Source organism: Lotus japonicus, chromosome 4, assembly GCF_012489685.1.
Source record: "Lotus japonicus ecotype B-129 chromosome 4, LjGifu_v1.2".
NCBI lineage: Eukaryota > Viridiplantae > Streptophyta > Magnoliopsida > Fabales > Fabaceae > Lotus > Lotus japonicus.
Window position 1 is genome coordinate 59889036 of NC_080044.1, and position 24650 is coordinate 59913685.

Sequence of the window (24650 nt, forward strand, 5' to 3'; positions counted from 1 at the left end):
TTTTGAAAGTACTAGTTAGTGTTATCCAATTCAACAATTCTGTATCAGTAAATAATACTTATACTTATCGATTTAAAAAAAAAAAGGAAAAGGAAAGAATTTTTATCCGTTCATTCCTGTGCGCCGTTGAACACACGCCACGTGTCTGAGCGGCGGTTACCCTTCAACGATTGGGTCACACAGTGGCATGTGGGCCATAGCGAGAAGAAAGCACGTGCGCGCGCACACTCTCTCTCTCTTTCTTTCTCTCTCTTACGTTCTGTGATCCTGAAATTGATGAAGTAGAAGAAGATGACCGGTTCTCACGCGTACTGTGTGGCACACGCCAACCCTGCTTCTTCTCTCCGCCTCCAAAATAAGACTATGTCTATGTCTATCCTCTCCACACCGCACACCACATTCTTCACACCACCACCTCCTAGGGTTCCTTTCTCCAAACCTCCTCCTTCTTCCTCCATTTCTCTCCGATCCGTAACCGCTCCTTCACGTTCTTCTTCTTCCTCTTGCTCTTGCTCCTGCTCCCTCACCGCCTTCAAGGTTAAATCCAAGGACTCCGTCGTCTCCGCCAGCATGGCCGCCCCTGTCTCCTCCCGCACTTTCCTCAATGCTCAAAACGAACAAGGTACTTCACTCCTTCAACATTTCAGTTACTCTTTTCTAATTCCGAATTTCTCGCGTTCAGGAATTTTCTTGATTTATCAAGTTTTTAGATGCTTACTTCATGTTACTGTTAATTTTAATCCAAGAATTTGCTTGATTTTATTTTGTTTAATTTTTTAATCCGATTCTTGAAATTTGATTTTTGCGTTATCGTGTTTTGATTGTTTATTTGCAGAGCTTCTTTCTGGAATTAGGAAAGAGGTGGAAGCAGGTTCTCTGCCTCCTAGTGTTGCTGCAGGGATGGAAGAAGTGTTCGATAACTATAAAAATGCGGTATGTTATGTGTATATTCACTCGTGTAACTTATCTTGTAGTGCATCCTCCACATGCCTTGTTGATGGAAACGTTTCATTTTATTCATAGTTTAAAATAAGCCAAATCGATGTAATTCGCATAACTTACTATATAAGATTAAGAAGTAAACCATTATTTAATGTTTTCTCTTAACTAAACTATTTCGGAATTCACTATGGAGCTAAACCTCAAAATTAGTGTGCCTTAAGTATGAAATTGTAGTTTTGTTCTGTTGTTGTTTGTCTGCTTCATGCTTTAATGCATGTTTTCATTATAATATTAGTGATTTGGTACTATTTCTATTGCTTTGTTGTTAAAGAATTAGTATTTTTGATTGCAAAATTTTGACAAATTCCAAGATCAAAATATGCTTCTATGCCGTGCCGTGGATGTTTAAATACTTAGATTCTTTTAATGAGAAGTAATGCAGTCATTCACTTTATTGTTCCAGTTCATCTTTTCATTGTTATGGCATCTAAAAGGTTTAAATGATGACTTATATTCCTTTTGCCTGCAATCACGTTTCAGGTTTACAAAAGTGGAGATCCCAAGGCAGACGAGACTATATTGTCAAACATGTCTGTTTTCTTAGACCGCGTATTTTTGGATGTGACAGTAAGTTAGAATTCTGGGGCATGCTTCGATAAGTCTTTCCTTACACACAGAATCTTCTATTTGGAATTTTTGTAGCGTCTTAGTTGCATCTATGCAGTTCTAAGTTCACTTGTTCAATTTAAAGTTGTCAAACGTCATGCTCAAAATATCATTTTGATTTTTAACAGGATCCTTTTGAGTTTCAATCACATCACAAAGCAAAGAGAGAGCCATTTGACTACTACATGTTTGGTCAGAATTATATCCGTCCTTTAGTTGATTTCCAGTGAGTTCACAAGCCACAGCTTCTCCTCTTTCTTCACATTGGCATTGATCGGTTACTTATTTGACATCTGTTGTTGATCGTCTGTGCATATTTAGTCAAGTTTCATGCATGAAGGAACCTTATAGCCTCAGTGCCTTGACCTTGGCATTTATGTTTTCAGTAAATTCATTACTATGATAAACTAAGATGCACGGAGCTTATGAATGAAGGATTTGGATTGGGAAATATAAAAGATACATGCATGGGTGGTCTATAACCCAAATGATTTTGCTTGTTGGGGGGGGGGGGGGCAGTTAACATGCAATATGCATGTAGACACCTTGAGTATGGAAGTCTCTAGATGTTTGACATATGCTGTTGAAGCCAATGGTTTTATTGGGAATGAACATGAATGCAATATGAGGATTCTTATGTTTCTGTCCTTGGTGTACAAAACTACAAATAAGACATATCATGTACAAGTCCTGGGGTTTCTAATTTCCAGAGTTTAGGAAGCCATCTGATCTCTTTGACTCTTGCTTGGGGATTAGTGAAATCCCATCTTGCATAGGGATGTAGTAAGATAACTAAACATTTAGGGTTAAGGAGAAAATTCCGTAAAAATAAAGCAATAAGTGAGTAATTGTATACATGTAAATGGAAGTTAATATTCTCATCAATAAAGTTTCCTGGTGAGGATTATAAACTAAGCCATCTCTATGGTTTATGAAGTATTGGAGACACAGTTCCAGATGCCATCTTTCTAAGATTCAATGTATTTAAATACCTAGAACATTGAGAAAAATGAGGGTTTTATCTAATAGTTAACTAGACTCCTTTTTTGTTGTATCTTAAAAAGAAAGACCTCTTGCTTTTGAATGAATGAAATAATTTATAGATTTGGAACCATGTTGATTACTTCAGCATTTGGCTGATCTCCTGCACTTCCAGAAGTATAATCCTGATATCTAGCAATCTGTGTACCCCATTTACATTCATGGCATTTAACTTCAGAGCCCATTTGTAATCAGCTTGTATAAAAAAATACCAATTCCATTCGGCTGTACCTCATAGCTGTTCTTAAATGTAAAATTTTTGTTGCAGAAATTCTTACGTCGGCAATATATCCGTTTTCATTGAAATGGAAGAGAAACTTAAGCAGGTGCTAATTTCTAACATGCTTACTTTTATACTGTAGGGCTATTTGTTTGCTTGCTGTAAATTATTGTTACTATTTGTAAATAATTTGTTTCCCAACAAGTAAGGGGAAGGGAATAATCGCAACTCTAATATTCTTATCACGTCCAACATAACCAATTATGATTGATATCTCTTTGCTCGAGGTATAACACATCAGGAGCTTTTGTCTGTGACATGTAGAAGTCAATCTTCTTACACTTGAGGACAATGTGCATAGTAACCTTTTTACTATTTGACATACTATCATGCAGATTCAGATTGCGGCATATGAACTTTTCAATAAATCATTATTATATCTAGATCATTCTAGCTGACTCAAATCATGTGACTGTTTTGATTGTTCTAAATTTTCTGTTGCTCTTCAGATCAGTCCCATTATTATAGTATGAATTGGTCTTATTTACGAGCCTGCGTTACTATTTTACCACGAAAACTTAGCATTATAATTTTCTCACAGTCCCAAATGTGCCTGAAATTTGTCTTCTTTGATACTGAGTCAATGTGTGTGATGCTGTGTATATATCTAATTTCCTTCCGTAAGTACTACATGTACATCAGAGACAGAACTCTGGAAAAAATATCTACTGCTTTTCATGAAATGTCAAACTTGACTCTGAATTGTAGGTTTTTATGTGTATATTTGCCCAATGTGAACAATTTCATAAATGTGGGAGAAATTTTTGAAAGGTCAAAAAATTACTGCAGGGACACAATATCATCTTGATGTCAAACCACCAAACTGAAGCAGATCCAGCTATTATTGCACTGCTGATTGAATCACGACTCCCATATATTGCTGAAAACATGGTAAAATTTGCATATTGTCTTCTGATTTTGAAGTAGAGTATGTAGTAGATGAACTGGGATGTGATTGAATACTTCTTTTTGTTCTTTCAGACCTATATAGCAGGAGATAGAGTAATAACTGATGCTCTGTGCAAGCCCTTCAGTATTGGCAGGTTCATTTTATACTTTCAATTTATCATATTTGAAATTTGGGCCTATTTTTTTAGAAGTGAAGTTGACTTTGGAAACCACTTACATTTGTTTTATTTTTGTAGGAATCTCATTTGTGTTTACTCTAAAAAACACATGCTTGATGATCCAGAACTTGTAGAGATGAAAAGAAAGGCAAATACACGCAGTCTGAAGGAAATGGCTTTGCTTTTAAGGTATATCTACTAGTTTATAGCTAAATTAATATCTTCTTTATTGATTCTTAGTTCCAGTTCTGATCATCAATTCATCATGCATCAATTTGAGTGTTTTAGGATACGTAAACAGAGAATATAGAATTCAGACCTTAAAAGGGAAGAGCAAGCAATAGTAGTGGATTAGATAATATCATTTGTATGTAATAGTTATTATTGATTGGTCAAATGTCTACTATCTCGGCGTTCCACTGTTACAAGACTACTTTTTGTTATAGGAGTGGATCACAGATAATTTGGATTGCCCCAAGTGGCGGTAGGGATCGACCTGACCCCGTCAGCGGAGAATGGGCGCCTGTAAGTTTACTTTCTTGTTAAGAAAATTATAAAAGCACACTATAGTTCCAAATTAATCAAACTTTCCATTTCTTAGATCTATCGTAATCGGAAATATGTCTTTTAATGTTGACTGGGTAGCAGAAAAGTGATCTGTATTGGAACTGAGAACGAGAATCCTTTATAAGGGTACATGTTACTGAATGTTATTTCCTTTATATGCTCATAGAGAGGTATGAGGTTGCATGTTTAGAATCAGACAGGTCACAGGAGGGAACCCTATATAATACTCTATTTAAGCAGAATCAGTTGTTTTGAAAGGTTGCTTAGCAAATTTCTTTGATGCTGAAAACAGTTGAAATGTTAACTGAGATCTATGTTTGTGACAATCTTCCAAGCCAAGCATTATTCAATTAGGTAGAGTGGACTTCATGGATCAATCATCACCAATGATCTTTGTAAAAGAAAGAGAGACAAATATTGAGTTCTTCTCTTTTGCTCTGCTGCACCATTTCATGGATCAATCTTTGATGTTTCTATTACCTTGTGATTTGCTTGTCATGAAAAAAGATTTCTGACAATGGTATCCTATGCTTAATGGTTATTTGCTTTCTCTCCTGGTCAAGGACTATGTCAGATCAATGATGATCTCTCTGCCTAATATCTAAATCCAATGTTTTAGTTATGAATCTGTTCTAGTGTGCATCAGAGGAAATTATTGTTCAATACTTTTATTTATTTTGCTAGTAGTTGTATAAAATGATGAACATTGGAACTTTGTAAGAAAGTAACATGTTGTAAATTAACCTATGTGTATAACTTCAGTAGCATATCACAACCAAATCTATGATCTTTCCATACTGATATGAGGCATTCAGGCACCCTTTGATGGTTCTTCAGTAGATAATATGCGAAGGCTTGTTGAACATTCTGGTCCACCAGGTCATATATATCCTTTGGCAATATTGTGCCATGATATAATGCCCCCTCCACTAAAGGTATGATGTTCTTGTCTTGGAGATCCCTTCCTAATAATTTTTACCTTTTATTAAGAAAATGCAATTTGCAGGTTGAAAAAGAAATTGGAGAGAAAAGAGTTATAACCTTTAATGGGGCTGGCTTATCAGTGGCTCCAGAGATGAGCTTTTCTCAAACCACTTCTGCGTGTGAAAATCCTGAAAATGTAAGCTGAATTTGATCACTTGAACTTCCTCTTGCTCTGATTACTAAATTTCTTATTTTTCCATTGACTCTACTTCGACTCTCTTCTGAGAAGTCAGCTATTGTCTTTTTGTTATCCTTGAACTAAGATGTGATGGCTTAAGAACGTGATAAAACATGCCACTGTTCATAAGCCACAACTAAGTACAGATATGGTGCCATTTTGTTTTGTTTTTGATGATGCTGTACGCATAGGTTCCTGGTAAATCTTTGGGCTTATAACTATGAGGAGGGGCCTCTGCACCATTTCAGTGTCTTTTGAATGATAAAATTTAATGCCCCACAAAAAGAATATTAGGGTGAATCTATGAACTACCCTCTAGTTAATCTGAGTATTAGTATTTGCAAATATTTGCAGCTTACAGAAATAATTTGTTGTTTCTTGTCATGTGATAAGTACCAACTCTGAAGCTAAATGATCTATGTAAGCAAAGCCAGTATTGTGTATCCTTGGGTTCTCTGCTCAAATTTACTAATGGTGACTTGCAACAGTCTAAACTTGAAAAATAGCAGAATGTTTTGATACACGATTTCTGTTATGTAGAATATTCTTTACTTCTTCAATTTAAATATTGCAATATGGATTTTTTATGGATTAGGCTAAGGAGGTATATACAAAGGCCTTGTACGAATCTGTGGCTGATCAATATAATGTGCTGAAGTCTGCCGTACATGGCAAAAATGGATTAGAAGCATCAACTCCCGTAGTATCTTTGTCGCAGCCATGGAACTAGTTCCAATCTGAATGTTGTTCATTACACTTTGCTCTGATGATCAGGTACAATTCTAACTATAGATCTAGAAAACTGCAATCCTACTACCATACATTTTATGTTAGAATTGGAAACCTTTCTTATCGTTGGGATCAGATGTCCTTTTAGATGCTGCTGTGCTGTTGATGATTATTAGCGCTGCTTGTTTTCGTTGAGCTATAATTCATTATTTTTTTTTATTATATTCTTGATTTTCAGCTCTGAATACGGATAGTTGTTTAGAATTTTTAATTTGGTCTTGGTGAAAAAATTAGGTTCTATTTGTTGTCATATAGAATTCAACCAACTGATCTTACTGTATACAGGTGCAAATTATGATAAATATTGTGAATAACCTGAGTACATAATTGACTTTTGTATTAGAATGGTCGTTGAATTTCTACCTCTTCATTGTTATACTTTATTCCTGAATTAAACATTTTTTTTGACTTGTATGTATGAAAGATGTAAAGAACTGAAATGATATGGTAAGGTAACTTGTTTGCCACACATATCAACTGATACTGGAGATCTGAAACTTTGGATTGGTCTTGTTGTCTTAGGATGAACAATAGATATAGGAACCATACTGACAACATGTTTGCTTTAGCTTAGGTGACCCTTAGAGCCGTGCAATGGCATGCAAAAGCTACTACTTATGGCTTTTAAAATACTCGATTCTTATGACAGATGCGATTCTTATGCTGGTCAAACAATTTCAACTGATTTGCTTCAAAGGGACTTCCTAAGTGCTTACTATAACACCCAATCGCTTTGATAGAAGACTGCAGTCAAATATATATATTTTGCAGTATTCTTTCTGCGCTTGCTGTTATCAGAGTTGATATCATCAGAAATCTGTTTCAGAAGTTACAAATTCAGCTGCTTACTGTACAGGTCCTTTAGTTCCTTATCATATCTTGTCTGTTGACTAATAAGATACTAAATATAATTTTTTACCTACAATTTTGTGTATCAGGCTCACTTTAGCTAGATGAATAGATCAAAGCTTATTACCATTTGTAATTTTTTGAAGTCAAATTTATTTCGTTATAGATTACTAGCTGTTAATGTTAGAACCTAGTTCAGTATCAATTATTCAGATGTCTGACTGCCAGTGCATAAACTGTTCCAGATGCAAAGGAAGCTTTGCCAAACTTTGCCTGTTTCATTCTCTTCCTGTTTAATTTGAAAACTAATCTGTAAAATAATTTTTAAGACTGGAAAGAGTAAACTAATTTTGGAACGGTTGAACTTTTTTTTTTGCCTTTATGTTTTGTTCTTGTTCAACTTAATCTTTGATTCCGCTGATGATAGCTAGATTATGGAACTATGGGCGTCTGAAAGGCAAACACGTCTTCACATTTTGATAACTTACATGGCATCCTTGTGTTAGGTCGTTCACTCTTTGATTCTACTGTTTTCAATTCATAGTGTAAAAGACAGAGCAAAATACCAATCATTCAAAATAAATGGCCAAGTTATAGCAAAATATTAATGCCGCGGAGATGCTCTGAGTTGACAATAACATGCAGGTAATTGCTATCCTGTACTATAGTCACTGTCCTAAAAGTAAAATTTATGGAGGCCTATTACTCACTATCCGGTTTAGCCTCCATATTTAACATAAGTGTTGAACTCGTGCACAAGAAGAATAAGATGGGAAAATAAAAAGCAAGAAGAATAATAATAAAGAAGAAAAAAAATTCCCTGTCCATATATCAAATGTTAACTTGCCATTCCTTTATATAATTATCGAGGCTGACAACGATTCAATACCAAATCAATAAAATGTGTCGATAAAAAAATTTCACAGTGCATATAAATTAAATTCGTGATGAATTATAAAATAAAATCAATGTAAAAAATAGGCAAATAATACCTTTCTTTTATAACAACTAACTTGCATTTGGAGTAAATCCCACGGAGTTAAATGTGTTATAAAGAAACTTCACAGTGCATATAAATTAAATTCTTGATGAATTATAAAATAAAATCAGTAAAAAAATAGGCAAATAATACCTTTCTTTTATAGCAAATAACTTGCATTTGGAGTAAATCCCACGTAGTTTTTTCATCTCCTACGCAACAAAATGCAGTGCAATAAGATTATCGATCAGATTTCTTTTGACCACTAATTGGGTAACCTCCATACTCACTCCACTCAATGCTTTTAAGTCCATTCTCTTCCGACATATCTAATAGGGAAATCTGTGTATAAGAGGACCCGCAAGATCACTTTTCACATGGTCAAATTAGATAACACACTATTATTAGTGATTGTCTACCAACTTTGTGTCTCATTGGTACGTGTCTTCTTTTGTTGTTATATGGACTATCATTAGCAATTCAAATAGCAACACGTGAATCATATTGGACTCAAGTGTGAGGTGCTGGTCTTCCCTATAATGATGTATGAACCATTAAGTATTTGGTGCTTGCTACCATACCACAAGATTTAGTTTGGGTATGATACATGAGCTGAAGTGGACCAATCAAACAAATCTAAAGTGTAATTAATTAAGCATTTTCTCCTTTTATTTTTTTCTGTGAAATAAATGTTAATAAAAATTACATTCTTTACTTAGTAGTCCTTGGTTAATAAATCAATTGAGAATGACCCTCCTCCTCCTTCATCAAGTTCTTCATCTTCATCATCAAAAAAATTTCCAGAAAATCAAACTCTGCACAATGACAAGCTTTGTTTGGCGAAACCCAGTAAAAACAAAACGATAAAAAACATCCAAAATCGAGATCAGAGCACCACCGCTATCAAGTTTGAAGCTTTGTAACAACCATCGAATTAGAGAATCAAAAACCCCAAAACCCAGAAGGAAGAGGAGGAGGCACCGTCTTAGATCTCTCGGTCGATTTCGAATCTCGATCTACGAAGGATGTGGGTTGAGCGATGGTGGGGATTCAACCCAGATCAGACCAAACCCCAGATCGAGGAGGAGGAACCATCTTAGATCTCTCCATCGTTTTCCAATTTCAATCTGTGAAGGAAGTGGGTCAAGCTCTCTATCTACAAAGGACGTGGGTCGAGCTTTTGGGGTCGAGGTCGATGGGCGGTGGTGAGGATTCAACGTCTGAGTGCGATCTGGAAATTTCACAAAAAAAAAAAAAATTGAAGAAGAAATCATCTGGGTGTCACCGTTTTGGTTCATGCTGCACAAAATGGAAGCGGGGTTTGTGCGTCGTGTAAGTGGCCAACTACGTTTTTGCTTGATATGTGGAAGATGTTATATTATGAAGGGAATGGATACATTAAAGCCTTGGGGTTGTGCAATTCGATCCTTGATGAGTAGGAGATCCTTGAAGCTGAATCAATCCTCTTGAGAGAATGGAGATTTGATATGGTAGGGAGGGCTTGTGGATCTTTTCTCCAAATCTGGATTGTGGAAGATGAAGTGGGGTTTTGATTTTGGTGAGGGAGATGCTAATAAAGAAGATGAAGATGAATTTCTGGGTTAAGATGAAGCTTAATCTCTTTTTCTGAATGTGAAAATTCTAAAACGCACAAAAAAGAAGTTTCATGAAATTGGGTTACCACTTAATGAAATTACAAAATTTTTAAGACCATAACATAATTAATACAAATCTTTTTTTTTGTTTTTCGTTATTTTTTAAAAAGAAAAATAAAGAAGTCAAAGTTTACGGTCAAAACAATTCTTATTGGTCCACATCACTCATGTATGATACAATTGTGGTATGGTAGTATTTACCTTAAGTCTTTTAGTCATTTTGTTTTTCAACCTGCGAGTTAAAGAGGTATAAATTCCAATTTCATTATTGATTGAGTTATGCACGTTTTGCTTTGATGATTTTAATGAAACAGACCCGTCTCCTAAAGTAAACATGTACAATTGTACATCTGGTCTTTATTTTAAAGATCCACTAACTATCGACAACTTTACTACCTTTAGGCAAGTTTACTAGTGTGGTTACTCATTATGGACTATCGCTTTTGACTGCATCTTCCCAACAATTAAAATATATTGACTTGTTTTGTTCTTCATAACTCTTAGGATCCTCATCTAACGTGTAGCCATATATTATTACTTCTTCTATGATTTCATCAAGATCTCCTGTTTCAGCTAAAATGAAGTCCAATATATCCAAAGAACTAGTGTTATTTCGATGAATAAAACACAATTAACTTTCCATATTTATAAATTATAATAACTCTATTTCTTTCTTCCTGCTACTTCTTCACACTACTTGATGTGAGACTTGGATGAGTCATTACTTTCTCTACATTTTTCTTCCTCACACTACTTGATCCAAGACTTAGATGAATATCCACTTTGGCACAACATGTCCTCCCTTCTTTCAAAGTCTCACATTCCTTCACTTTGTCATTAGCTACATCCTTCATCCTTTGGGTTTCGTGAATCCTTCATGAATTTTGACCACGCTTCAAATGATTGGCGTGATGCACTACATTATTTCTCTTCCTCCCTTGATTGGAACCTCGGCTTCTTTTCCTCTCGTGATTAAAACTTTGGCTACAGTATCACTTGACGAAAACCAAAAGATGAAAATTTCATACTTGCGGAAGCACACCCAGAAAAAGCAGAAAAATTATACAGTAGATAAATAAATAAACATCTCATCTACTAACTTAAAATGCAAGGTTCAATTGCACTGTTCATGTGCACCTTTTTTTTTTGGGTGCACATTCCTGATTGTTGGGCCTATTTCTTATTTGGGCTCCTATGGTTCAAAGATAGTTTACTGATTAGGTAGGTTTAGCAGATTTCAACCCTACACCCTCTTCAGACCAAAAAAAATACCATACACCCTCTCTCCCGTCAACATTCCTTAATCCTGAGGAGCTCTTATCTATGCGCTGTGCTATCCTCCCTAAGCCTTTTGAGCTAGATTTTCTGCCATTGTATGATGCTACTAAGCTATTGAGCATATCTATCATCTATTTTCCCTTCTTCAGATCCATAAAGCATGGTGTTTTTGACATCTATAAGACTGCAATGGATATCACCTCATAGGTATTTTTCCTATACCCTATTTCGTCCCGTACTTCCTTTACAGCTGCCTTAATTTGATTTGTAAATTTATCTTTTGGAATTTGAAATGGAACTCGGATTCTGAGATTGTTGCTAACCGTATTCTTCTGATATTCCCACTTTGTGTTCCAGTCCCTTGTCCTGCCCCCAAACCCTTATTTTGGTCCATTTACACGGCCAGTTGTTGCCTATGATCTACTCCATCGGCTACCATATATCAGCTATACTTTTTTTCCAGTTCATTTACAGTTGTCAATTTGTTGTTGTTGTACAACTTGCAGTTCTTGGCTATAAATACAACTAAGTTGTTCTTCTGATGCCCATACGTTTTTCAGTTCATTTTCTTGCTTTGAGTTTGTTGCCTTGATCTGAATGGGAGATATGAGTGGTCGTGTCAACCCCATTAAAATACTCTGTCTAAGAAAGAAATTCCTGAGAATTAGGACTAGGGTTATCCGGATGTGGGAAATTTGCCCTGTGAATGAACCATTGAGTCTATATGCTATTCTCATTGTTCTAATTGATGCTAAGGTTTAGTCCTAATCATATATGTTAATCATATTAGTATATAATTTAGTAATTTATCTTTCTTTGCCTCTTTGTTATGAAACTGTGTTTGTGTGCATTTGTGTTTATTTGGGATTATTGATGATTGAAACCAATTGGAGTCCTGGTATATTGTTCTTTCTCAAACTGTACCGGTAGGAGTTAATTCATTTACCTCCAACCTTGCCCTCATGGTACTATTTAACCTATGTCCTCAATTTGGTTGGTTGTAAATTAGAAACCTCAATTTGGTTGGTTGTACATTAACACCATCATTACTGCTGATTTGTTCAGGGACTCGAAAAAGGGCTAAAAATAGTCCTAATAATTCCAGATTTACACATTTCACTCAACAAGTTCTCAATTTCTTCCTTTTGATAATGTGGATTATTAGTTAGGATCATTCAATATGATTGCATGAGCATGCTCTTTAGTTGGTGCCTCTTGACCATATACATTAATTTGATTAGTATATAATTTTTATTTTATTATCAGTCCTCAGTTGGTATTGTGTGACCTTTAGTCATTGGTCATGTTGGTTGTTGTTAATGATAGAGACAAAAAATTGAGGCAAGTGCTCGGAAGGAAATGATCTCTAAATTCAGGTCCAAGCTGCACGAAGGACATGTCTATAGGATATCTAATTTTACATTTGTGTCCAACAGTGACAACTTCATGGCTTCTGACCATGAATTCAAGCTACTTTCAATGAAAGAACACAGACAATACTTGAGGAATCCCCTGCCATAGAATGTCTTTTCGTTCAAAAATTCTGAGGAAATATTAGCAACTGGTGGTGAATCTGACTACCTAATTGGTATGTGCTTGTCCTACACCTCAATACTCCATTTAAATCGCATTTTTAACTATCCCATTTCCCAATTGTGAATTCTGATCATTTTCTATTTCTAATGATTCAATTGCTTATAGACATGATTGGATTAGTCACCAATGTTTCAAGTGAGAAGCAATATCCTAAAGCTGGCAAAGTAACCAGGATGATTGAGCTTGAGATTACGGATGTTAAACATGTTTCTATATACAATGTTCAATGTTTATTTGCTATCATTGTTGGTGGCTGACTATATGAATTCTTCTCATCCTACTGTAGGGGAGAAATTAATTGTGCTTTCTTTGGCAACTATGTTGACATTGCTGTGGTAGAGGTTCAAACTCCGAGGAAGGTAGTGAATTGAGACCTCCGCGAGTTAGTTTCGATCTAGCTTAATTTCTAATTATTTTTTTTTTTTGTTTAGATGATCAGCCGTGGGAACTTCTCTAAAGTCCAGATTGGAAGCCATGAGTCTATTGGTGATTATTCTGCAAACTTGTCTAAAATAGGACCCAATGCTGTTTTGCTTGATGAAATTTCACCATGAGATGGATCTGGTGTCTCTTCTTCAGTCCCGAGTGTTGGAAGTGAGGGTACTTTTCCCAAGCCTGCTGAGAAGATGAGGCTTAGGTCTGTCAAATTGGAGAAGGAGTAGTAGTTGCAACTGAATAAGTTAGAATAAGTTTTAACAGTCAGCGGCATGCTCAAACGAAGTCTTTTGGTTGTATTTGCAGTAGGTGATGGCTGGCTTAGTTGTTTCATTTCTCTATCTGTATTATGTGTTCCTATAGTAGCAGTTGGTGTTTTTTTGTAAGGTGGGATGTTGCACTCTCAAAGTAGTAGCCACTGATGCTTATGTTGAATATAAAATTTGTCTCTATTCCTTTGCAAATCATCTATTATTTTCAACTGCTATATTATGATTATGATTTTACTATAATGCATCATGTGGTCAGATATTTCAACGTATATTTATTATTTGTTTCCACCCCACCCTTCCTCCTACTCAATTTCTATGTTTTGAAATTAGCATGTTCTCATTCCTGAAGTGTCTCATGGTTCTACAACCAGGTGCAGTGGCTGTTTTAATTCTTGCCCTTTGTCTTTGCTGCACATCAGGTGTTTACCAATCATTGATTAGAACTGTATGTATAAACATATTTACATCATGTAATTTTGGCTCATGCACATGTGCACCTATTATTTAGTTTTTTTTTTACACTGTATGGTTTTTTTTTGAACGTTACATTGTATTGTTAAGGGAAGTAATACTATACCCAATGATCATTATTTTATTTTTTTAATTCTAGAACCACCAAGTGTACAAGCACTAAGATAAATGTTTATTTGAGTTCAAAAAAAGAAGATAAATGTTTATTTTAAATAGAGGTGTAATCTGACCGGATTGATTCAAATTTAGTGTGTTTAAATGACTGAAATAATTAAAAATGATTGGTTTGGATTCACTGCGAGAGTAAGAAATAGGTGTGTTAAATTAATCTTGATAGTAAGTGATAGTGTAACTACATTCTAAACCCTTAGATGAAAAAAAATAATGCTTAACATTTTTATTATTAGATAGGGATGCAACGCTTCTCTTATATTCTGCCCCATTGTATCAGATATTAAAGTGTGTTCTTTTCTTATACACAAATCTCACTAACCAATTAGACTCTGATCAATATCCTATTAATATTGCATAAGCTATGTGTCCTCAGTATTCTTGTGGAGTTTGGATCACTATTGATATTGCATAAGCTATGTGTCCTCAGTGTCCTCAATATCCTATTAATATTGCATAAGCTATGTGTCCTCAGTATTCTTATAGGAATATTTACATGTTATGGATGTTTTTTTAGGATCTGTGTAAATTTGTAATGGGAGGAACAATACTTGGCAAAATTTGATGAAGACAAAATATTGGAGGTAATCAAATTTAGAGCATGGGATTGTCTCAGATGCAGATCAAAGGGATTTCGTTATTCATTTTATGAGAGAATTTAAATCTCTTGACTTGTATTGAAGGAACTTTGCATCACTTACTGTATGTTGCTGTCCATTATGTGCTGAAGGTTCAAGAAAGGATTAGAGAGGGATCTGTCTTTGGCAGATTAAGGAATGTTGTTAGGATTTTCTCTTCTTAGCTCTTCTCTTGACTTTTTCTATTTTTGCCCTCTTTGAGGTGTAGCTTAAGTGGGCAGAAGTACTTATTGGAGGCTGTTTAGTGTTTTTCCTTAGTTCATTAGCTCTAATTATCTATACAATCTGGTTTCCAAACTCTGCTACTACATTCTCTTTAACCTATTTTATATACTGATATTTATTATATAATGTTAATTAACTTTTTAGTAGTAACAATATGGAAATAATATGAAAATTTAGTAATAATATGGAAACTTAGTAGTAATCCATTTGTACATTCCGTGAACGACCTTAAATACGATTCAAAAATCACAGCCTCCACGGGTATAATCCTAGTAAAGTTAATGCAATTTAGCACGATTTGCCTGATCGACAATCTCAACAAATTATTGTATTACTCAACTACATCTTTTTTACACGAATAAAATTGCAAACTCTTATTGTGCAATTTAATACTCCCTCTGTTCATATTTACAAGAATCAAATGGGAGGTACACTTTGAACCTTTTTATAAGAACCAACTTTGAGTTTGTGGTGCATTAATTAATTTTGGACAAGAATGACCTCATTAAAAAAAAAACGTGGATGTGTTTATTTGATGAAGCCGACCCATTCACGAACAGTGTGCTAGTCAGAGAGAGCTGAGCAGAGCACCTCTAAAATGAAATTCGGAAGAACCAACCAATAGCTTTTCCTTTTCTCTCAGCCGCCATACGATTCATTCATTCCACCCACCACCACCGTTCACATCCTCAATCGAACTCACACTCTCACTCGTAAACGGGTGAGTCCTTCTTCTTCTTCTTCTTCTTCTTCATCTAATCTCGCTTTTTCCTCCATCTTCGATCTTACATATTTTATGCCCTAGACGGTGCCGATGATTGATACAGTGTGTGGATCTATATCGAGAATCAATTTTTTATTTTCCGTTATTTTTTGTTGCCGACGATGCTCTGTGTGTGATTAATTGCGAATACTTGAATTATTATATGATTATCCACTGTTGGAATTCAAATTAATTGTCTAGGTTTTGTTGTGTTGGAATTTTAGGAAGAGTTGAATTTTTTACTGTTTCTTCTTTGTGGCTGTTGGTTTGTATAGGTGGTAGCGATGTCGACTCCGGCTAGGAAGAGGCTGATGAGAGATTTTAAGAGGCTGCAACAAGACCCACCTGCAGGAATCAGTGGTGCCCCTCAGGATAACAACATAATGCTCTGGAATGCTGTCATATTTGGGTAAATTGGATGAAGATGCATTGTTCTGTTTGTATTCGATCGCTTTATTTTATTTTAATAATTTCACTTTGTTTAAGTATGGATGGATAAGCAATTTCTGCTTTCTTGTCTGCTTTGTATTGCAGTCCTGATGATACTCCATGGGATGGAGGTGAGTCAGTCCTTTTACTACTACGGCTTCTATTTGAAAACAGTTTTGATTCAGTGTCAATTTGGTTACTCAATATCTTGTGTATTACTTGTATCTGTGATATTACATGAACGTGCTTTAATGGATGATTGTAGAATTATGTTGCAAAGAACATCATACTCATTGTCCTTCCATCCTCTAAAAGATTTTGGGATGCTCTTCATATCTGTCTAGATTAGTTAAAATATAGTGATTTTTATTGAACTTGCATATAGATACTGGTTGGTGCTTTGGTGCTATTTTATGATTTTCTTTCTCTTCTGTTTTTGTTTTCCAATTTTAATTCTAACTATTGATTGTTATATGGTCTTACTTATATTGATGCTCTAACTGTTATGCCTGTTAGAGACTGCATGTACCCTCTTTTGAAAAATATATGTTCTCTCAGACTATCCAGCTAAACTTTATTGTACTTTATTTTCGCAAAAAAATTAGGTGCTCACGGTCAAGTAGTTTTTATGTACATATTTGGATGTCATTTTCTTTTCTGTATTTAATTATATGTATTTTCATAACTTCATGTCTACATATTGAGTTATTCAGGTACGTTTAAGTTGACTCTCCAATTTACTGAGGACTATCCTAACAAGCCACCCACTGTGAGATTTGTCTCTAGAATGTTTCACCCAAACAGTAAGTTTTACGCGGAAAACATTGACCTTCTTATACATTAGTTAGCTATCTTGCTATTAATGTCTTTTTCTGCTCTGGGCAGTTTATGCGGATGGAAGTATCTGTTTGGACATATTGCAAAATCAGTGGAGTCCTATATATGATGTAGCTGCTATTCTCACTTCTATCCAGGTATCTTCTTGTAATCAATAACATCATAAGGTTATTAAACCATGAATTGCTAATTTTTTACCTGTGAGTCATAATCCTTAACAAATAGTAAGATTTAGAGACACAATGAAGCGTAGATTGATATATTATGTATCATACAGATGATGCATATTGCTCAATGTAATAATTTTTAACTACTGAGTTGACTGAATAACTTGGCCAGAAGTCTCACAAAACAATATCACAAGTCAGAACAAATGCAGAGCAATCCTAGCCAAATAACATGCACATAGAGTGAGCGCTGTGAAACCTTTTTAGCAGAATGGAAACTGAGCTATTCAAAAGCCAATTAGGGTGCATGGAGTGAGTTAGAGTGCATGACTGTGATACTCCTGTGTCAGAATCATGAAAACAGAGCATTGGAATTGTCAGATAGGATATGTTTAGTAACATTATCTAGATCCTAAACAGAGTTTATTTGACTTTTCAATTTCTTTTGAGAATTAGTGAAAGAATCAAGAAAGAAAAATTAAAGTAGGCCTTGTTTGCTTTAGAACATGTTTCTTGTTTTGACTTTTAATTATAAATGCACTTGTGTTTTACTTCCTATTTTCAAATGTTTGTATACAAAACAGTGAAAACAACGTGCTATTGTTTCCACTGTTTCCCATAGAACCAATTCTAATCTTTGAAAACAGAAAATAAAGTAAAAAACTAGATCCTCCTGTTTTGAAGACTCCTTTCTCAAATAATTATTTTGCTTATAAAGACCACACTAAGTCAAATACATGAGAGAATTTTGTTTTAGTATTCCAGATACATATATATATATATATATGAACTCATTAGGCACTGGGAATTGAAGCTGGTATGAATTGTGCTAATAGGCTACAAGCCTATGATGCACATATATATATATATATATATATATATCAGTTGTTTGCCCGTCTATTGTTATTATGGTTCTAGCATATTAAATATCTATAATATGTTATGCACCATGCTTCAATGTTGCCCTGTATTGGGATCATGGTGTCAGTGGGCCTTATTGCAAGAGTATGGTCCTGTGCTGGGAACTTGGTGCCAATCTTCCCTTTTTCCAAGAGTATGGCATGGGCCATTTACTTAAGAATGGGATGACATTGAGCATCATTTTTTGCCACTCTGATATAACCTGAAATATCTTAGCTACTAGGGTGGTTGGGGTGTAGAGAATTTTACTATGCATGGCTGAAATGTCATATTTATGTAGAGTATTTTCATGGCATTTTTTAAAAATTGATCTATCCCTGCTCTGTAGTTGTTATTGTTAGTATGCTCTAAAAAGTAATTATTTCTTCTTGGCAGTCATTGCTTTGTGACCCCAACCCAAATTCTCCTGCAAACTCGGAAGCAGCTCGAATGTTCAGTGAGAACAAGCGTGAGTACAATCGAAGAGTGCGGGAAATTGTGGAGCAGAGTTGGACAGCTGACTAAAGCTCATCTTTATATGCTTGTGGGACTTTGAAGGTGTGAATTAGGTTGCATTGCTACCTATAAGAATCATAAATCATAATGCAAACTTCTGAATTCTATGTCATGTATTCCTTCTTTTGAATGTTAGGGTCTTCTTGTCTTCAATTCATGGTAGCTTATGCATCGTCCATGTATCATGTAATATAAAATTCCTGTCAACTTGCATCAGATTGTTGTTAACATGGTTCAATGTATAAGTTATAGTCTTCTGAATTTGCTCTGATCAGAAAGATTTATTAACTACCTTCAATAACTTGATATCAATCTGAATCATTGTGTCCAATAACTTCAACCCTTGATGGTCAATTTGTCCTTTAATTAGGGGACACTCCATCCACTTGACCTTGACGGGATTTAAACCTTGCAATCGAAGTATGGAATGGTCTTGATTTCGGTTGGAGAACTTAGTTACAAAGTGGAACCATGGACCATATCAGAAGATCTTCTACTAATTTATTAATCTCCTTGAATCTATGATTTTGAATATCTGTATTGACCTCATCAAGCACAATTCCCTCAAGTATACTCACTGTGCCATCTAACTCAGTGGATGACTTCAGAATAGAATGAGGAAAATTTAGTTTAGTGGTTGGAACAATAGTTGATATCACATTTTCCTTTAAAATTTTATTTTCTTAATCCTCATGTAATTATACTTTTGGCTAAGGTTGGCTGGCCTAATCTAGTAGCCCTCTGCCGACAGTTAAAGAACAACCCTTTCAAAAAGCGAGTTATATCTCTATGAATAAAGCTTTTTTTCTTGGCTCAGTTAAGTATCAAATCCTTGCTTATCAAAAAAAAAAGTATCAAATCCTTATTAGCATGCTTAAAAGAAATATATTATTTTCTCTTATGCTCATATAGCTAAGAGAATGTGAGTGACCCATATGAACAACTTCCACAGTATAACTGCCAATGTTTAAGGGAACCCAACATCTCTACCCAATATGTGGGCATATCTCATGTACCCAGCTACCTAATAAGGTTGAGGGCGCAGTGCGGAGCCTAATACCCACTTAGACATACTTTACTAGTAGAAATAACATTCATAGAACTAACAGCATCAATAGCATACATGTCTGCAGATGTTGATTCAATTCCAAGCATTCTATGATGAAAGGGAAGGTAACATACACCTCAAAACAGCCAGATTTCGCATGTAGTCTTTGCTAGACGTAAGCTTTTGGGGCTTTACCATTTCTTCATCAATGTCAACTAAGTGTAAGGGTGTTGACAATCCTCCATTGATGTATGGGTACTAATTTATTGTGTTTTGATCGGAATTCATAACCTGACCATTATTAACCCTTCTTTGATTTCATGTTAACATAAGTTACGCCAATCATTAAATACTAGTTTTTAAAATTTTAAATTAAACAAATGTTACTAGCAAACCCTTTTTCTTAATGCAAGTAAGGCAATGTTAAACAGCATCCTTCCCAGGAGAAGAACAACATCCAAGGAGTCTGATTGGCAAGTAACACGCTTCACACCAAAGTCCTATGTCAAACCCATGAAAAAATAGCTAGCAATTCCATATGCAAAATATCTGAATGACCAAACTAACCAAAGAATCCCCTCATCCAAATGTCATTTCAATCCCAGAAGCACCCTCTGAAGCCAGCTCTCTTAAGCAATATTAAGCAACATCTCGGAGCAAGAGGAGACCACTCCCATTTTGCTGACACCGCAGAAGACAATGCTACAATTTTGATTATACTAAATGTTGCTATACGAAACACATCAAACGGTAGTTATTTCCTACTATCCTTATGATTTCCGCCAAATAACATAGTTAAGGTTGTCACATCAACATTTTTTGCAATTTTCTTTAACATATTGCATTGTTGTAAGACCATTTACTAAAAGATCATATAATCGCATAAAAATGAGAAGAAATAAAAATACTCACTGAAGATACAGATTTATGTTAGAAACTATTGTCTCCACAAATATTATAACAACTATTGACAAACCATAATATATTCAATACAGAGCTTGATTAACAACTAAAAATTAGGACACAAGCACACAACATGCTAAGTGATTAAAACTTAAAAGACAAGAAAGCAGCCTTTGACAGCAAACTGAGAACAATTTTCATATGTACTCCTATTGGGAAGCAAACTCCACGCACACAATATTGTAGACAAAGTTTGATGATGACGAAAACTCAGAACTGCAAGCTCAAAAGCTTTGTTTATATGACTTCTGTCAAACCAACTTCATCACTAGTCTCAAAGGCCTACAACAAAGTAGCAATATATCATCAACCATGTATTCTTACACAGCAACAACTTTGTAGAGACTACATATGAATTCATAATAAGCCACTTACCATATTTTATTTGTTTCGCTGCACATTATCTTCAGCACTTGTAGGACTGAACAGAACTGGGAGGGAAAATAATCACAGTTAAACTAACCGAGCTAAAATAGATCATCAGTCTCATAACATGAAGCAAATATGGCTGCACCCATACCTTCTTCAATTTCAGAGTTCTTTCCCTTTTTCTTGACCTCGCCCTTCTCCTTATTAGTTTCTTGCTTATTAGTCTTCTCTAACTTTTTAGTGGCCCTGCGATTCACGCGATCAGAAGCAAGTCTTGAATTTGCAGAGTTCATTCTGAGACTTCCTCTCAACCTGGAACTAGGATTACTCTTTTGGCAAGCCTCCTTCTTGGTTGACTCAATCGCTTCTGGACTAAGTTGAGTAGAGTCAGTGTCTAAGCACTTGGGTTTCAGTTTTTCATCAGCCATGGTAGAAGAAGAGCAGCAGTGCACTTCATCATCAGAGGATTGCGTTCCCTCTTCTGGAACCTGTGAAATGCTCTCAGAAACTTGTGTCAACACTATATTTTCTGCAATGTTGTAGCTTTCAAGGAGTTCTTTCACTGGTTCTCCAAGTTCAGCAAGCTGATGTCGGCTCACATAAGATTTGAGCTCATCTTGGAGTTTCAGGAAAGGCTATGTAGTTGATATTGAACAAGAAAACATTTAACAGAAAAAATAAAAGTTAAATTTATTGGCAAAGAAATGAGGACAAGTTAATAGAAGTGGTTTTGGGATAAGCTATTAGGAGTAGGTTTTGTAAGGAGTTGAGTGATTTGAGAAAATAACTGTGGATCCAAACACGCTATGAATAAGTCTATTTGAACTAACAATTGTTAACAAGGAGAGACAACTAATAGCATGTTTGGATCAGCTTATTTTCCTCGAAACTCTACTAAATGAAGAATTTCCAAACATGAATACAGCAAACAAAAAAGAATCGGTTGTGCTTGTTTATTGCCTATTGATATATGGTGCTACCTCACATCCTGCCTCCAAAGCAAGCTTGAAGAATCCAAGTGAAATGGAGTGTTTGGCAGCAGATTCAGATAGCTTGATCTGGTTTAACCAGTATGAAGCTGAAGATATGAGATTGAACTTCATCCGACTTGAAGTTCTGAAAATTTCAGAAACAGGTGTTTGGCTTCTGCTTGGAGGCCCTTGGCCATTACCAGACCTCCTTGTTCTAGTCTCGGAGGTCGGGGTTATGCTTCCAACCATCTTCAGGCTCGGAGTAGTAGATCCTTTGGTGGAAATGGAGAGCCTTCTCGGTGGCTTAGCACTAGAAGACCTGTCCTTGCCAGAGAAATCAAGGACACCAACACTTCTACTTACACTTGTCCCTCTGAAAATGAAAATAAAATTTTGTTGAACATTTATATACCCTGCTTCAATTTGACACACGATAATAACAAAAGCCGCTTATTTCATGTTGTTTTAGGAGGAGACAGTGTAAACAGCAAAGCAATTAAAAAGACAAACACAAACACGTGCTAAAACATGAACCTTCAAATCAGAATGTTTAAAGCTTGAACCGTCAGAGGATACCAAAATTGCAACATATCCGCACAAAGCAGAAAGCAAAGATTCCCAATATTTCATGCATGCAGTAATTGAAATGGCATAAAAAGAGTAAGAAAGGAAAGGACCTCTTAGATTGAGGAGAAATGGAGCGATTGGGTGCATCTGGGTTGTGTTCCTTGGATTTAGCGGCGGAACGCAGCGCGTACCTCTGGAGCTTGGGTCTCGCAGTTGCAGAGGGAGGGAGAGTAGCAGAAACACCAGCAGCAGAAGAAGAAGGCACTTCTTCCATGGTATGGTATGGTTGTGAATTTTGGTGAGATTGATTGAAAGGTGATTTCTGTTACTTTGTATGTAAATGTAATGTAACTGCTCTTGCAGTTTCAAAGGGACTGGGGAGCGGGAAAATACGAAACAAAGTGGAAATTAAAAAAGGCAAGAGAACCAACCGCTTTCTAGTTGGTTGGTTTTTGGATACTTGCCTTGTCGCCCCACTCTTATTATTCTTCATGTAATTTTACTGGAGATAAAATGATACTAAAATGCTGGTTTGCTTTGGTATGTTGTATAATACTAGTGTTTTTTTTACCCGCGCGTTGCATGGATAATTTGTCTATTGTATATTCGTGTTGCATAAAAGGTAATGTTTTTGTGTTTTAGATATATAACAATACATAAATATATAATTATTGTTTAAATTATTAAAAATACACTTGAGTTATAGAAAAATGAATTATTTTTTTAACTCGTACAAATTTTCATTTTTCATGTAACATGTTCCTCCACGTGACATCTCGTAACTCTAATTTGTTAGCACTAATAAACTTAGGTCATAATTTTATAGTATATATGTATTAATATTTTGTATTCCTCATACTTTTCTTACTATCAAATTATTATAGTTATATACATATATAAATATACAATCTAAAATTTTTGAAAACAATACAAAAATTAATTATATTAAATTTTTTCTATTAAAATAATATCAATTAATTAGTTTAGAATATAATGATTGTATAAAAAAAGTATAATGATACTTTTTATATAAAACAAAATCTCACGTAGATAGCATTATAGTAGTTTAAAATTAAAACATACAAATAACAATAGCTTTTAGATTTCAGAGCAGCAGCCTTAGATGCAAATCATCTAACTAAATGGATTCTCATTTATCAGAGAAATAAAGAAGTTAATTGTATAGAGAAATCCTTGGGGTTTTACAAAATCTCACGTTACATATACATAAAGAAATCTCTAAAATTAAAAAGAAGATTTTACAACGATAGTTTTTATATCAAACAAAATCTCACGTTATATATACATAAAGAAATCTCTATGGTTAAAAATAAGATTTTAAAATTAATAATGGTTGCAATTAGGGGTGTTCATAACCGAACCAATCCAAACAAAACCAACAAACCGATCCAAAAAAATCGAAATCCAATCAAACCGAAAACCGAACGGATTGAAAATTGAAAAAACCGAAATTATTTATTGGATCGGATCGGATTTCGGATTTGATTTCCAAAACCGAACCAATCCAATCCAAACCGAACATTCACAAATATGTATACTTTTAGTTATACATATATCATTCCATTTACACTTACATAGAACATATTTATTGTTTATATATTGATTATATCACACATGCTTATTTATAAAATTACGTTTTAATAAAAAAAGTTCAAGTAATTATTTGGACTATATACATGCATCAAAGTAAACAATTATAATCATAATTAAAAATTTGTTACTATATTATAATTTATGAATGTTAATGTTATAAATTATGTATCATATATTATATATTTTTAAAATTTATACAACACAATTTCAAAATATAAAAAAGTGAAGCAAAAACCGAATAATCCAATCCAATCCAAACCGCTATAGATTGGATCGGATTGGTTCGGATTTGAATTTAGTAAAAAATCTATTGGATGACAAAATCATAAAACCGATGAGATCGGATCGGATGATTTTTCTCCTCAAAACCGATCCAATCCAATCCGCGAACACCCCTAGTTGCAATCACATTAATAGTGGTTG

At 34.9% G+C, this 24650-nt stretch overlaps 3 protein-coding genes and 1 long non-coding RNA gene across 5 annotated transcripts; 3 read left to right on the forward strand and 1 right to left on the reverse strand.

The window, feature by feature from the left end:
- Positions 1–261: 261 nt before the first annotated feature.
- On the forward strand, positions 262–7630 carry LOC130711528 (glycerol-3-phosphate acyltransferase, chloroplastic). Its single transcript, XM_057561197.1, has 13 exons — positions 262–622; positions 836–933; positions 1483–1569; positions 1737–1834; positions 2918–2975; positions 3719–3820; positions 3911–3972; positions 4075–4185; positions 4443–4521; positions 5379–5498; positions 5570–5683; positions 6321–6499; positions 7164–7630. Exons 1-12 carry the CDS (start codon positions 292–294, stop codon positions 6453–6455), a joined length of 1395 nt encoding a protein of 464 aa, XP_057417180.1. The 5' UTR covers positions 262–291; the 3' UTR covers positions 6456–6499; positions 7164–7630.
- A 4971-nt stretch (positions 7631–12601) lies between these two features.
- On the forward strand, positions 12602–13770 carry LOC130714570 (uncharacterized). The gene is made up of 2 exons (XR_009011340.1): positions 12602–13230; positions 13303–13770. It is a non-coding gene; the product is annotated as an uncharacterized LOC130714570 (long non-coding RNA).
- Positions 13771–15627: 1857 nt separating this feature from the next.
- Positions 15628–18956, forward strand: LOC130713605 (ubiquitin-conjugating enzyme E2 2-like). The gene is made up of 6 exons (XM_057563381.1): positions 15628–15804; positions 16122–16255; positions 16381–16406; positions 16989–17078; positions 17161–17249; positions 18576–18956. The coding sequence occupies exons 2-6, from the start codon at positions 16131–16133 to the stop codon at positions 18702–18704; spliced, it is 459 nt and encodes a 152-aa protein (XP_057419364.1). The 5' UTR covers positions 15628–15804; positions 16122–16130; the 3' UTR covers positions 18705–18956.
- A 1713-nt stretch (positions 18957–20669) lies between these two features.
- LOC130714218 (uncharacterized) lies at positions 20670–23040 on the reverse strand. Of its 2 annotated transcripts, XM_057564113.1 has the most exons (5): positions 22724–23040; positions 22056–22419; positions 21227–21710; positions 21082–21137; positions 20670–20988 (listed from the first exon to the last, which is right to left on the reverse strand). In XM_057564113.1, exons 1-4 carry the CDS (start codon positions 22885–22887, stop codon positions 21088–21090), a joined length of 1062 nt encoding a protein of 353 aa, XP_057420096.1. In that variant the 5' UTR covers positions 22888–23040; the 3' UTR covers positions 20670–20988; positions 21082–21087. The 2 variants fall into 2 exon arrangements, with proteins under 2 accessions (XP_057420096.1, XP_057420095.1); XM_057564112.1 differs by lacking the exons at positions 20670–20988; positions 21082–21137 and having other exon boundaries at positions 21144–21710.
- Positions 23041–24650: the final 1610 nt, after the last annotated feature.

Bases quoted from the DNA above. Each gene is read 5' to 3' on its own strand.
- LOC130711528 (XM_057561197.1), top strand. From the start codon at position 292: ATGACCGGTTCTCACGCGTACTGTGTGGCACACGCCAACCCTGCTTCT. The intron at 623-835 runs GTACTTCACTCC...GTTTATTTGCAG, and splicing joins CAATGCTCAAAACGAACAAG to AGCTTCTTTCTGGAATTAGG. The intron at 5,499-5,569 runs GTATGATGTTCT...TGCAATTTGCAG, and splicing joins TAATGCCCCCTCCACTAAAG to GTTGAAAAAGAAATTGGAGA.
- LOC130713605 (XM_057563381.1), top strand. From the start codon at position 16,131: ATGTCGACTCCGGCTAGGAAGAGGCTGATGAGAGATTTTAAGAGGCTG. The intron at 16,256-16,380 runs GTAAATTGGATG...TTTGTATTGCAG, and splicing joins TGGAATGCTGTCATATTTGG to TCCTGATGATACTCCATGGG. The intron at 16,407-16,988 runs GTGAGTCAGTCC...TGAGTTATTCAG, and splicing joins TGATACTCCATGGGATGGAG to GTACGTTTAAGTTGACTCTC.
- LOC130714218 (XM_057564112.1), bottom strand. From the start codon at position 22,887: ATGGAAGAAGTGCCTTCTTCTTCTGCTGCTGGTGTTTCTGCTACTCTC. The intron at 22,420-22,723 runs GTCCTTTCCTTT...TTTCATTTTCAG, and splicing joins ATTTCTCCTCAATCTAAGAG to AGGGACAAGTGTAAGTAGAA. The intron at 21,711-22,055 runs GTAGCACCATAT...TCAACTACATAG, and splicing joins CTTTGGAGGCAGGATGTGAG to CCTTTCCTGAAACTCCAAGA.